The sequence below is a fragment of the Pollicipes pollicipes genome, unplaced genomic scaffold (assembly GCF_011947565.3).
Source record: "Pollicipes pollicipes isolate AB1234 unplaced genomic scaffold, Ppol_2.1 Scaffold_4881;HRSCAF=5763_pilon_pilon_pilon, whole genome shotgun sequence".
Taxonomy (NCBI): Eukaryota; Metazoa; Arthropoda; class Thecostraca; order Pollicipedomorpha; family Pollicipedidae; genus Pollicipes; species Pollicipes pollicipes.
In genome coordinates, this window is record NW_023596576.1 from 55,866,884 (window position 1) to 55,882,168 (window position 15,285).

Genomic DNA, 15,285 nt, shown 5'->3' on the forward strand with positions numbered 1-15,285 from the left:
CTTTGCGCCGGAACAAGTTCCGGTAAAACTCCGCCAGCGACTTCCGAAGCCGCTTGTTGAAGAGTAGATAGAAGAGATAGTTGGAGCTGAAGTTGGCGATCTCGAGCAGGTTGGCCGCCGCGATCGCCACGTCGAGCGCCTTGCTGGGACTGGTGACGTACAGCAGGTAGAGCGTGGTGACGGTGCCGGGGATGAGGCCCACCACCAGACTGACCATGATGACCACCACCAGCCGGACGAGGGCGCGCTCCTCCGCCGCCAACTGCGAGCCGGGCTCCGGCATGCTGGCCACGCTGGCCTCGCGCCGCGCATGCGGCGGCGGCGAGAGTGCCGCCGCACGCGTCACCATCTGCTGGAAGCCCGCCGCGATCCGCCAGTTGAGCGCGACCAGCGCCGTCATCGGCAGCAGGCGTGTCAAGCACTCGCCGAAGATGACGTAGCCGTTCCAGGCGGCCGAGCTGGCCTGCTCCGCCTGCCAGCCGCCCGGCACGGCGCGCGCCGTGCCGCGGAAGAACCACGGCACCGCCGCGGCCGTCGCCACGCAGAAGACGACGACGACGCGGCGGAGCGCCACCTCGCGCCGGTGCACGAGCTTGAACTCCATTTGCCGGCAGACGGAGACGAAGCGGTCGACGGTGAGCGCCACCACGGTGCCGATCGACGCGCAGGTGGTGACGGCCAGCAGCCACTGCTCCACGTGCGCCGCGTACACGGCCAGTGCGTGTGAGCTGAGCAGCGCCGACGGCGCGGCCAGCCGCACCAGCGTCGGGATCAGGCACAGCATGATGGCCGTGTCGACCGAAGAGAGCACCACCAGGAAGAAGCGCGTGACGCCCCAGCGGCGCGGCGCCGCCAGGCACGGCAGGCAGACGACGTTACCGACGATGCCGGCGGTCACGAGCAGTGGCGCGATGACGCCGTACGTGACGTGGTGTAGCCGACGCGTGAAGACCGGGTCGGTGACGTTCAGGTACGGGTGGTCCATCTGCGGGTGCGGCAGGGCTTGAGGTGGCGGGTGCAATCATCGGCAGACACACTCAGTTGGAGTTGGGAGGGGATGCAAGAAAACGCAAAGCTCCGAATGCAACGCCGTGGCCAGGGACCTCGGTTGGAGCTTCGACCCTCGGTCGGAACCTCGGTTTTCGGTCGAAACTTTGGTCCTCGGTCCTCAGTCTGTATGAGACTAAACCTTCACATTACTAATATTTGATTATTATTATCAGCTGTGCTGGTAAAAGCCTTTTTGGCTGACAAACTCTCAAATCATAGCGGCGCATTGCTTCACCGCAGCGTAATGCTGTAACACTGTGGTGTTACCATTTCGGTGGTAAACTGGTTTGCGAGCTTGTTCGGAATGTCAGCAGTTTCGGAAAAGACGCGTTGCTTTAAGAGCAAATCAAGACCAATGGGTTTGATTGTCACGAGGCGTGCCCAGATTTTTGCAACGGAGGAGCAAACTTCTAAATTTTGTGTCGAAAATCCAGTAAGTCCAGTTACGGTCTAATTCAAAATCCAGTTAAAATCCACATTTTTAGATATTGAAGCAAGCATCAGTTATGATGAAATGAGCTCACTTATCACGGTTGGTATAACTTTAAGTGAAAACTGCTGTTTTAGACAGCACGATTTCGCTATTTAGTAAACATGCTCCTCCACACAACATCGTTGGACTATGCCATCGTACCTTGTACAACATTGTTGGCGAACCAATTGATGGCCGTTACGTCTGGAAATCATGCTCACGAGCGTCAGATATGGACGACTCGAAAATCGACTTGGCCTTGGTCGTCGCATAACCGACGGGGTAGCAAGACTTAAACGACGTTATTATGGGGTCATGGATGCCTCGGTGACCTTGAAATAGTCTCCGAGAAAAGTCTGCACATCTTCGTGGGCTGTAGCTCAGAAACTAGAAGGATTTAGGTCTTAAGAATGACAGATTTGTGAACTGCACCAAACGATCTTCAAGATTGCCACTTCATTTCAAAACCCTACGGAAATGTGGAACACTCTCTTTGGCAAGCCGCAGGTGCGTGTAGTTTATCGCGGGCCGTAAAACAGCATCGCGTGTTCTCGATCTTCTCATTTTGCGTGTTTCTTTCGCCTTTTTAAAATCGATCCATTCACTCGCACACTAATTAGTAAATGCAATACATTTGAAAAGAAGATGGGGCATCTGAATTTTTAGGCCCCAGGGTATTCAGCGGCGCATAAACTAGCATGTGTCAGAAACCTTCCCAAAGTCAAATGACGGGGTCACATGTCACCCAAACTTTGCAGCCCGACTTAGGATGTGTAGACGCCAGAATCTTGTTCACAAAATCCAGCAAAATGGGCATCATTTTTGACGTTCGTGATATCCACTTTCGTCAAATCTGCAATAAATGACTCTCATGGCAAAAATAAGATCACAAAAAGTGTGGTATTTCGGCACTTCTTCGGTTCCCAAATTGATGCAAGAAATCGGTATCATGTTAATGCTCGTGATGTCCACTATTCGAGTGAGTCTAACTTACCTGCTCGTATGTTCCGCACTATGGTTGAAGTGCAGGGCAGACCCACGGGGCGGACAATAATCTGTTTACACCCCGTTCGCGTACTGAGATGGGAAAACGACGTTTTTCTATTCGCGTATCCAAGATGCACACCGAGCTCCCGCAAAAAGACATATGAAACACATGAAGATGGAAAGACCTGTTTGTACGGCGGAGTCGTGACTAGTGTGTCTGTGCGTGTGTTTCAGTGCGTTTGCTTTTGAATGACTGTCTTTGTCCTCATGACCTAGCCGTTCATCTACCTGCTAACGATGGGTAGTAATAGCCCTGAGTTTACTCGGAATTACCGAAATACACGTCGATCCATCAATCAACCTCCAAAGATGTCCTCAAATCGTCAAAGGTCCTTGTCAAGCAACACGGGAGGTACCCTGGTAGTCACACACACGAAAACAACGTACATGAACACCACGACAGAAGTTCAAGGTACATGCAGATCATGCTTCAACGGAGCACAAGAAATTAATGCTTTAATACGATACGCGTCGTTGTCGTAGATACCTGGCGACTTGAGACCACCAGGTGGTCCCTACTGCTTCAAACTTTTGCATATGTGTCATTCCCAGCCCCAATTCTATTGACTTCAAAATTGTTTCCCCATATCATACCAGCCTAAAAGCTATGGTATACGCACCTTGCGTATATCCTTTAAACACGCTTAATTTATTTAAGTGCAGGCCAACTCATCAAACTCGCTGCAGGGTAGTACTTGGACATGGCTATTTATTTTATGATGATTATCTCATCAGGTTGTTTTGCTAATTTAAGGACAATGAAAAGCTGTTTTTGTTATCTGAATACGTACTTTATGATTCCATAGTGACCTTGGGCTGTATATAGCCTTGGGATGTCCTTGATGCATAAAAGCATTGCATAATTAGCAAATTTCTTGCAAATTATAAAGTATCACGTTGTCAATGGTTTTTTCCCTCGCGTTTTTTCCGCTGTTGCAAAAATGGACAGTGACCTGAGGTCAAACAGAGATAGTAAACCACAGCATTATTCAGTTTGTCTTGTCTAAGGCCTGTGAATGCTGTTTAATTGTTGCTTTCATTAAAAAATATGTGTTATAGGGTGTGCAAGATATGCCTGTCTTAGCATAATAGGTGCCGCGTAGTAAGATCCGTAGTGGCCTTGCGTTATTCGATTACATTTAGCGTTCAAGCCTTTGAAGGTGCATGATCCCCAGTCCTGTTGAATTGTACGGAAACTGAAACTACTGTTCCATCTCATTTCAGCCTGAAGTTGTAGTATAAGCACGGTGTGGCCCTGATGACCTGCTTCTATTTCAACAAACCGATCGATTAAATTTCCTACGGAAAAGCTGTGTTATTTACATGCTGGTGATTACCTTTGGAATATCTAATATCAATCCTAACTTAACAAAAAAAATCGTTTGCATGTGAATGCGCATCTGATAATTGTAAAGAACACCTAATTGTAATTGACCTTGTCATGTCTCGGACCCCTCATAGCACTGTTTGATAATAAATGCCTGTTTATGCTATAAACGCACAATCTGCCTTTTTCTTGCCGTAGCATGCACGCGTTTATTTTTCAACTTAGCAAACATCAGCTGTGACCTGAGGTCCATATGGTATTGCGTGCAGAGAAGCGAGTTGACACTAACATTCTCCCCCCCCCCCCCCAGCTCTAAAAGGGTTCCACGGTCACTGAGAGCCTATGGTAGTCAACTAATGTATAGGATTGAGCACCGCACGGAACGCGCCCATTGATCCGGCCGGCACGTGAGATTATTCGAGTGAATAGATGCCCCGAAGCCGTAGAAGCACTGGCCTGTTTTCTGTCCAAGAGCTGCAGGCTGCTATTCGATGTAGATCACAAGGAAAGTGGTTGGGGTCAAAGGCGTAGTTCCTTGTTCAGTTGCGGGGGGTCGCAACTTGTGCTCCAACCCCCATTTGAGAGAAGAAAGTGGTCCAAAGTCGAGGAGAAGCCCGTTTCTGACTATTTTGCGGGTTGGTTTCGTCATTTTTCACTGTTCGATTCTTCCCACACACACTCATTTCGTGAAACTAAGCCTCCGCTTGGAGGAACACATTTTCGCCTTCCGCCATGATCAGGTGGATAGATGGGAAGGGAAAGACAGGAAAAAGGAGGCGATGCACCCACCGCCGGCGCTGGACCGGCGGTTCAAAACTTCTCGCCAGTTAAAATGTCTCTTTGTCGCGCTGCTCCGTGTGATAACAGTGAAGGCCCGCAAAGCCTTCTGAGACTTGGGACTTTGGGACTGGGACTTCTATACAGCCTTTTTATATTGGGATGCGCGCACGTAAACGGCAGCATAATCGATGCGGTCATCGGTATAAGAACAGCTCTCTGCTGCAGCTGCTACCTCTCTGAACTGTCATGAACGTGTCATGAAATAGAAGGAAATCTTAGGTTCTGAATGCCTGTGAGGGAAAGGGAGGCGACTTTGTACTTTCCGTTTCTGTAGAAGGTTATTTTTCCTCAGTAAACGTATGAAACAGCTGTAAGTTTACCAGAGGAACGTATATGCGCTAAATCATTTGTTGCCTGCCAGGGATTCCAATTAACTGACCGACATTAGTTTTGGACATTGCTAAGTGAATGCCAATGCATACTGGCGAGAATTCGGACAGGCAGATTTTGAATTTGTAGGTGAACCGCTTGAGCACTTTGCGTTTAATACTGAGTCTGAAATGCCATAGAAATGTCCCACTATGACTTATAAGCTATGTCTTTGGGCCTTCCGCATCCAGCACGCATTAGCTATGCCATAGATGGGAACGAACAGTTGTCCTCCACTCCCCCCTCCCTCCTCCCGCCGCGGCATTTTGCGTTATGCCTAAATGTCATCACTTACAGAGAAAGCTTTCGAACCTTATGCTTCACGCTTTCCCGTGCTGGACACACTGCATGCGTAAGCAGCAGTAGCCATGAAGACATAACGATATTCTCTAAATTTGAAATTTGAATTTTTAGCCAGTGACAGCGGAGGCTCTGCATGCGGAGATTGTGATTGGGTAAAAGTGATTCTTTTGCCTCTTTTCTTTTCGTGCACCGCCATAACAAGCATGTTTAATGTTGCCCGGAGTTCGGCGGAAAGGAGAGGGGGGGGGGGGGCGGCAGCTCCCTCCCCTCCCTTATACGCTTCCCCAGGACTTATCCATTAATTTCCGAATGTGTGCGCTCTGCCTAAAGTTGTGTGGAATGCTGGAACAATAATCTTCAAAATCTAGGCCTGTTAAGCGTTAGAAGGAGTCACGGCGTGTTGCGTGCGGAAGTAGCGGCAAAAGGCTAGTCTCGTGCGGAAATAATTTCTCAACTCGGTGTTTTCGCTAAGTGTTGTGTACAATTAAGCTGTTAAAAATATGCACAGTTAGGAGATGATCTTATTCCCAGGATGCGTACCAACGTGTTACCTTCTTAATTTTGATTAAGTTATACAGATATAAACGTTGATCTATCGGACAGCAAAACTGAGCAAGACCTTCGTGGGTATGGCCACCTCTAAACTCCCGCACGCCTAGCACCCATCCGCGTTCGTGAACCAACCACGTGACGCACGGAGCAAGTACAAGATTGCAATATGTCCAGCATATTCTTTAAGCGACGGCTTACGGGACGAGACTATCGCATCAAAGTATTCCGTTTCGCTAAAAGATGTCAGATAACGTTGCAAGACATTATCACATCCGACACATGGAAAGGGAACTTTGACCAAGCATGCATGGAGACGATGACCCGAAAAACGGGCCGTTTCATGCCATTCGAGATGTTTTTCTCTCTTCTGTTGGCAAGCTTGCGTAACAGCTTGTGCGATGCATCACTAAATGTAATGACATTCCGGGATTTGCAAAACCTATTCAAGGACGAGGTCAATCCTACGATAGCGAAGCAGATGGACGAAGAAAACCGCCGGTACTTAATTCTCACCGTCAATCAACCAATGATGTAAGTAAGCTGAATAGTTTAGCTAGTTAGTAGTAGCATAGTTTCCTGTGCAGTTTTGGGCTCCAGCCCCCACGCCCCCACCAACATGGGTTCTAGTCCTCCGCTACTTTGAGAAGCACTTGCACGGAAAGAAGCCTTTTCAGTGTTCAGCCCCCCCCCCCCTCCCTCCCCCGCCCAATTATTTTTGCGAAACCACGCTCCTGGTAAACTACCAATCTCTCGGCAAATATATTGAACGTCTCACGAAGATATGATGGCTTATTCATCCACCGTCTTTATCGGAGTGCGTCCTCGATAAATGGAGATTTCCAAATGAACGTTGTACCTTATCCCCAATCGATTCCATGACAACGCTGTCGCCTAAATGTACGCTTCCCGATTGAAGAGTGGAGTTTCCTGCTCAATGGGTGAGGGATGTTTTTTTTTGTTCTTTCTTAGTTGGTTGGATAGGACGTATGGAGCCTCCCCCCCTTCCCCACCCAGCTCTGAGATGAAATCTGCATGAATTAGAAAAGTCCGGTTTTTCGTGCATTTTGGAGTAGTTTTAGCCATTTTTATGCTCAGTTCTGAAGGATATCTGGCGAAACCATGTCCTTGCTATGAGCGGTACGTTGCTACAACTGTCATTTCAAGAACTAATGACGTTGTTAGCGAGGTGCAAATCCCACCAGGTAAGGATTAACCAGACAAATACGATGTCCTTGAGCTGCACTGCGACAGACACAGACTTATCGTGTTGCTCCAATGATGCTCTTAGATTTGACTCTGAACACGTGTTTCATCTTAACTGTGGCATGAATTGTCAGCCAACACCATCGCACGGAAGAGCATCTAAATTCCTCTGTTACAGAACGCACTACCCTCTACCGCTGTTGTTCTCCCAGCATCCCGATTCAGAGCTGAGCAGCATAACTAAGCAAGAGCTTCAAAATAATATGGCTGAAGCTGTCAGCAACCAGTCAGGTTCTAGCCCTCAGCAGTCCCGACCCGTCATGAAACGAAACATCCGGAGGAAGGAACGCGGGACTGAGCCTCCAAGGTCACGCTCCCGTAAAATCTCCTTCGGCAAGGGCGACTTCCTCGAGCGTGTAATGGGTGAGCAGATCGAGAAGGTGCTGAACGAGAGCTTCGGCCACGATACCGCCGAGCAGGAGACGGTCGACTCCCTGAAGCTGGAGCTGCGGGAGCAGGCTCGCGAGTACAAGCGCGTGCTTGCCCGGCTCCGGCGCGAGAACGAGCGACTCCGGCGGCGTGTTGAGGAGATGAAGATCCGAGAGATGGAGATGACATCCGAGATGGTCCGGCTGACGGAGCGTCGGCGGCTCAACCTGCCACTGCTGCCGGAGCGAGCACGACCGAGCCAATCCCGCTCGTCCTCGCCGAGCCAGCGTCGCCGCCGCCAGCAGGGATCCGAGAGCACCGCCAGTCTGCTCTCCTTTTCGCCTCGACCGACCTGCTCCATGTTCAATTTTTTCGAAACGGACGAGGCTTCATCGGGCCGGCGGCGGCCGGCGGCCGACCGGCGCCGCTCGTCGCCGGCCATGCGCAGCCAGTCAGTCGAGCGTGGTCGTCGCCTGCACAGCCAGATGCGCTCCAAGTCGCTGGACGACACGCGCTCAGGACGTGGACCTGAACGCTACGTGTGCTCGCCCGGGCGCCGCTGCTACCGCACCACGGAGCCAGCGGACCTGCCCTGGGGCGACGCACCGCGGCCGCGCGCTTGGGCGCCGTTCGACCCGACTCAGTACGTGTCGGAGCGGCGCGAGGCGCTTCGCCAGCGCAGCCTGGAACGTGAGCTGCTTCACCAGCGGCCGCCGGTGCGCCCGCCCTCTCGCGCCAGGGTTCGTAGGAAGGGTGCGATCAGGGTGGCGCCTCCCCAGACCGACCCACCGCCTGAAGAGGCCTGGGAGGAGGTCGGCGACTCGGCCGTCGTTGGCATGCGTCAGCTAGAGACGAGGCTGAAGAACCTGCAGCGCATGCTCGCGGAGAAGCTGACCTGACCGGGCGGAAGCCTGTGAAGCCTGTTTTATGTTAGCACTAGTCCGATGCTTTGGCTTGCGATAAGGATAGGAGAGCTCTAGAAATGCCAACGTGCGTTGAACGATATATGGTTCTAGCAGCCGGTCTTTCAGTGGTCACCATGTCGTCACATTAGTGCTGCTCAGGAGATGAATGCAGATCATCGAGTTAACTGTAGATTTTTCATATCTAACCACAGAGCATATTCACAGGCGAGATAGCGCAATACATGCACTGACAAGCTTTCAATATTTTCCTTTTTCGGCCGGAACATTGGCTTAAATCGCAAACCGCTTTCATCTGAAAACAGCAACCTGTTTCTCGTAGTCATAGTATTTTTGAAGAAGTTATTTGCTATTGAGATCTTTTCACACAGATTTCGAGTAAGTGAGTAGGAAATTGTCACCACAAGGTGCAATGATACATACATACATATGTATGCATATATATATATATATATATATATATATATATATATATACATACATATATCAAGTTACATATATGGATATATATTAAGTTATACCAGTGGTTATCAACCTTTAATATTGCCATTTCTTAACACGCACCCGAGTGGCGGGCTAGATACCTTTCGCTCGGGTGGGGATCAATTTGACCCCCTGAGATCTCGGAAACTAAGAAAGCTAGAGACATTAAATTTACAGAGTGTGTTGAGCTGTATGTGAACTCACTTAGGTCAAAGTTTTAGATCCCTAGGTCATGACCTTCGGGTCAAATAAGGTAAACAAGGTCAATTTCCGGGTTAGTCTCCAACGTGCCCCCAGAACCTAGATAACCGTTTCTAAGCAAAAGGTCACATGCTCATTTAAGATCAGTGGCCTTGTTTGACCTTTTGAAGGTCAAGGCGACCTAAATCATACAATTTTGCTGTGAGGTTTGCATCTGACTAAGCGACAAAGATTACACTGGGCTGAATGTTGACCTGGGTCATTTTGTGTCAGTGACATACTCTGACCTCAAAGAAGTCCGTGGATGATGTATAATGCGGTTCCTGCTATCAGTAAATTCGAAATGATCACAAGAAACTGTCCCATACAGCAAGCCCTAAAGTAACAAAACAGGTTGGTTTTGACCTTGGTGTGACCTTCATAACTGACCTTAGGCCAATACAATCCGCTCATTCAACTGCTGTGTTGCCTAAGATAGCATCTCAGAGATGTATGACTTTGCCTAACACTCCGTTGTTGGATGAGATTAAGGGATTCCCTAGAAATTGCCTTCGCTGAAACCATGGTCTGACTTTGACCTGCCGTAGGTCAGCGACCTTGCAAAGTGCATCTAAATTTTTGATGCCAAACGATCCGCTATTAAATTGTCTACAGTTAAGCAAAGCTTGGTGCGGCTGCGCAGCGCCGTTCGAAAACCATTCTGGAAGAACCTTCGGGGGTTCAATTTGACCCCCACCCGAGCGCGTGTTAAACTACCTGCACACCGTAACCCATATATCTGCAGAAATGTATCGCAAACTCATCTTTTGCTGTGAAACGTATTGTATATCATCATGCAGCCTAGGTGCATTTCGAAGGAGTGGTGAATTGACCAAAACTGTTTTCTTCCACGCAGAAACATTTCTATACATATATGCCTTTTGCAAGCATATGAATATATATATATATATATATATATATATATATACAGTGTGCACACATATAGTGGGCATTTAGGTCTGCCCGGTTCGTAAACTACTAGCTTCCTGTAAAGGAGTCATTTCATTTCACTCGAATATGCATCGGTTTGGACGAACCGTTATTTCCTTTCCCTAATTTAAAGATAATGACAGACACGTGTGTATTGGGCGTGAGCCTAGAACACTTTTTTAACACATTTCCATGCTATAGTTGGTTTTTATGTTGGATCTGCCTTGAATATGCGTTATTTCTAGCATATCATTCCACCTTTTCTCTTTGGGCGAACTATTTACTATACATTTGCTCAAAATTCTCTCCAAGCCAACACATTTCAAATCGTTCTTGGGCTCCCGACATAACGTATGCATCCGTTCACCGTACAATGAACACAGCATATCGCGTTGCCTTGTTTGCATGCAATCGTTCGATGATACATACAGCGTATCTTAGCTTCACTCACCAGAACATGCTTCTGACAATTCGCCGACAGATGGCGCAGTTTTTCAGACTCCCGTACGCTCCTTTCTTGACCGCTTATGCCTTTTTGTTTTTTGTTTTTTTGCGTGTGCGAGATAATGATGTCGTGAATGACAGCTTTATATATACAAGTATTATCATTTGTATCACTAGCTGATTGTGACCGAATGTTGAACATTTCCAGACAAACATGGCTTCGCCAAGTATTGTTAACCCACTTCAACCAATAATTTGCATTCGTCAGGTCCCTTATATATATGTAGAACCCATAAAAATTATGTCGATGCTTTTAAGTTTCATCGGGTTAGAAAATATCCACTGGACCATTGTAAAACGGAGAGTGCCGGCGATTCATTTTTTGCAATCGTTTAACGCGTAATTTGTTCAGTTTATTGACCATTACATCCAGTCGGGATTTATCGCACGGAGCTTCTGGCTTCTGTTCTAGTTAAAGAGGAAAAATATCAAGGAAAAGCATGCCCTCATTAACAAATGGGCCATATCTGGCGATTTGTTGGTGGGGGACTTTTCACTGTCAGGGCCTTTTGTTAACCCTGTGCCCCTTTGCCAAGACTTTGGCTGCGTGGCTGATCGTTGTTGACCGAAAATGATCAACGTGCAGACACATGGAGCATGCTCGAACGAAGTGTATGAAACAATTTAAGTTGTTCCGGTGCAATCCATGGTTACTTACGGTATGACCAAAATATGCTGTTATCATTATGCAAACTCTCGGTTCTTCCGATTATTAATATGGGTCCACGGTGCTTATCGTGTTCTCACGACCGTCTCAAGTCACTATGCGTCATTCAGAGCATGTTTTTAATGCTTGCGCTTAAAGCGCAGCGTGCACCTTCAATTTCGGCAACTGAGGTGGATGTGTACTTTATGGCCCTAGCCTTTCAACGCACTGAACGCACCTTGAGCTATTTTAAGTATGGATCCGTGGTGCTTACGGGTGGTCTCAAGACCGTCTCAGGTCATAATCTGTCATTCAGAGCATGTTTTTAACGCTTCCGCTAAAAGCACAGCGTGCATCTTCAATTTGGACACTCGAGGTGGATGCGTACGTTATGCCTTCATTCCTCCGACGCACTGAACATGCCGTGAGGTATTGGCGACGGAACGGGAAAACCACAGCCACCTGATGATTGGCTCCACCCATATATTGCCAGGCATCCATCACACATTCGTTGGACCGTCAGGACGCCGCTTGGGACTGATAATGACGTCTCTTAGCGCCACCATACTGCCGCAGCTAAAATTATTGTTTGAATCATGTTCTACCACGGGCATCCGTGCCACCTGCTTTAGCAGTGCCTTCCTGGCAGTTAACACCACGCAACGTTTGTCTTTTTTTTACAAACTTTAAATGTTTCGAGACAACAGCTTATATTGAATAAAGGTTCAACGGTGACGTGTCTGCTTGCCGAACGTCCTTATTTTTGCTTTATATTCGCGCTGTGCGTATGTGAATCGCAGGTGGATCCAGTTGGATCCAGGGCCTAACGCTTGACAACCGCATTGAATGTGTCATGCTCCGTGACACACATAACACATAAAATGTAAATTACCGCATGACACGCCTGAGCATATTGTAAAACTAAAGGCTCTTTTCTTTCTGTGCAACATCTCAGTAACCAAGTCATGCGTCGGAAATGATAGTAATCTGTTCGTATAAAAGGTGGCTTTGCAGTCACTATCGATGACGACTAAACTTACTGCGTCATCGTCAACATCTTAGATCTGTATCGCTTCCTATCCACACAAGACACAGACAACAAATATTTGCGGATCCCACGACATAGAGGCATCACAGGGAATGAGCAAACCAACGAAGCGACCAAGAAGGATTGGACGTTGTCTTGCATCAGAGCCATCCCTGTTGATTGAGCCCGTATAAATTCCTCTTCTTACAGCTTGAAAAACAACTTCAACATCAGCAATGAACAAACAATAGGACCCAAGTGTGTGACAAAAAAGCAGATACTACACCCTCGCCATCTGTAGAACGCACTGACAGTGTGGAGAAGAGGCCTCGACCAGCGCATGGGATATTTGGGATATATAGAGCACAGCCGAGCATGGGATATTCCAGCCCCCGGGGGGGGGGGGGGGGGGGGGGCTGGAATATCCCATGCTCGGCTGTGTCAACGAACCACTATGCAAACACTTAATAAAGCGTTTCTTAAAAGCTACATTCATGTGATTTCTGACGTTTCACTTGCATGGCGTTGGGCACCAATTTCATTTTCCAGTCGTGCGCTTGTCAGCCGTGGTTTATTTGCAAATTTTGCGTCCGCTTTCTTTTTTGTCTTCCATTCCCATTAAACGGAGTGCTTCACATTTGTAGGGGACTTTGAACTGAAACAGCTACCTTGGAGATCGCACGATGACTTTCACAGCCCTGCCTTTTTAAAGCCTAAAAAACTCCCGTTTCTGAGCTAAACACCCGCGAAGATGTGCAGACTATTGTGTGCAGATCATTGCAGGGTCACTATTTCGTGCAGATCATTGCAGGATCTCTATTTCGTGCAGATCATTGCAGAGTCACTATTTCGTGCAGATCACTGCAGGATCACTATTTCGCGCAGATCATTGCAGGGTCACTATTTCGTGCAGATCATGGCAGGGTCACGCTGGCAGGCAATGACGCCATAATAACATTGTTCAAATCCTGGCATTGCAGTGGCCGTGTGGCGACCAAGGCCAACTAAAATATAATTGAGGGGTCGTCCATACCTGGCGTTCGTGAGCGCGATTTCCAGATATGACTAGCAACCGTTAATTAGATCTCATTCAGTGTTGTGCAAGGTACGACAAAGCAATCGAACAATGACGTATTGAGGAATATTTACTTATCATGCTGTCCTGAGCAGTCTTTTCCACTGAACGTGGAAAAGTTTTGTAGTTAGTTTCAGTATTTTAGAAAAGTTCCAGTAGTTATATGTGAGTTTATTTCATCATATCTGATGCTTGCCGTAGCGTCTCGAAATGCGGAACACTTGCTTTAGCTGATTAAACCAGCGGTGTGATTCGGTCGGCCATCCATACGAAATGGTTGATTTCGTTTATTCACAGGCGCCTCTCCGAGCTTTTCCATGACGTCATCGAGTTGCCAGTCTGCGGCTATCGCCACCTACGGCTTTGCTCGAATGAGAGCAGGCCTGTCTGACCCAGCGCTCAGTGATGAGGTGCAGACACTGCTGCTGGTGACGGGCACCACGACATCGGTCGCACTTCAGCCTCTCTTCGCTCGAATGAGAGCAGGTCTGTCTGACCCAGCGCTCAGTGATGAGGTGCAGACACTGCTGCTGGTGACGGGCACCACGACATCGATCGCACTTCAGCCTCTCTCCGTTGGCCTGGGGTATATTTCTTGTTACGAGCTAATCGAGGGTTGATCGTAATCTGGCAGCATGATTGCGGACCTCCAGACCAAATTCCATTGCCCTTTGTTCAGGTATTAAGGTCAGGCATAGGTTAAAGATAACCTGGTTTTTTACTGGAGAGCTTGCTTTATTTAGTAGTGTCTGGTGCTCATTTCGGATTTCCTGATAACAGGGACCGCATCAGACACCATCCATACACTTTCCTCTTGGGGTACTCCAGTAAAGTATCTCTCTAGGCTCTATGGAACATCTCCAAAGAGCATTTCGAGATGCTCCAGTGGCCACATTTGACGTATGGTTCTATGCCCCTCAGAATTTGTTGGAGAGTCTCCGGGAGTCGAGGAATTTTTCAAGACTGTTGTAAAAGACGGTTCTTGGATTCAGGTTTGTTCAAAATTTTGTTGAAGTATTTGCTCGGATCCCAGTCTTGTTTTGAGGAAGGACAACTGGATGTAAGATCTACCTGTTAATTGAAAATCACTGTAATCCGGAAAGCGTTTCTGAGCTCCGAGGGGTCAAATTCATGGACAACGCGCATGCCTAGATGTGAGAGGCCATTTGGCAAGTCCCATTTCTCCACATGTAGCACCCGATCAACCCTAACCCCGCCGCTCTCAGCAGTCGTACGGTTACGAAGCTTACCTTGCCGGTGTGTGATATTCCCTGCCGTCTCCGTCCTCCGTTCCCTGACCCCCGCGGGATGTCCTCGGAGGACTTCCGCTGGCCCAATGCCTCGGAGGCCGAAGCCATGGGCTGCGCGAGGCCGCGATACGGCACCGTTAGTCAGCAGAGCTCAGACTCTGACGTCCTGTGCAAACCGATAAGATAGGTATGGCGGTAGCATGCCAGTCATAAATGGTTTTAGGGTGTTTAACAGCGGTAAAGTTTGCCCCAAATTCGGCCGCAGTAATTCTTATGTGTTGCGACTTCGCTTTTGTCGAACACAATACTGATAATCATCGCCAAGGGCGCAACCCGAGTCTTGTCAAGGGCGGGGGGGGGGGGGATAGAGGGTTGACAAACACCACTCCCCGACAAAATTAGCGGGTTATTTTGCTGATTAACAATGGGGGACTTCATTTCGAGCTGGCACACTTTTCCTGGTTTCATTCACATTCTCACCTCGTTCAACTGGAACAAACTCCAGAGTCTAACAGAAGATGCAATTATGTTGGCATCTTGAAATCAAGAAACTCACGGAAGCCGGGCGTGAAGTGTCTGCATGGAATAAATCGCCTTCAGTATTGGTTTTGAATT

At 48.2% G+C, this 15,285-nt stretch overlaps 1 protein-coding gene across 1 annotated transcript; it reads right to left on the reverse strand.

Moving 5' to 3' along the window:
* Positions 1-511: 511 nt before the first annotated feature.
* On the reverse strand, positions 512-14,744 carry LOC119099710 (putative G-protein coupled receptor AH9.1; the record flags this gene model as incomplete). The annotated part of the gene is made up of 2 exons (XM_037222774.1): positions 14,671-14,744; positions 512-985 (listed from the first exon to the last, which is right to left on the reverse strand). A coding segment is annotated over exon 2 (474 nt), but the record flags the coding sequence as incomplete, so codon positions are not given.
* Positions 14,745-15,285: the final 541 nt, after the last annotated feature.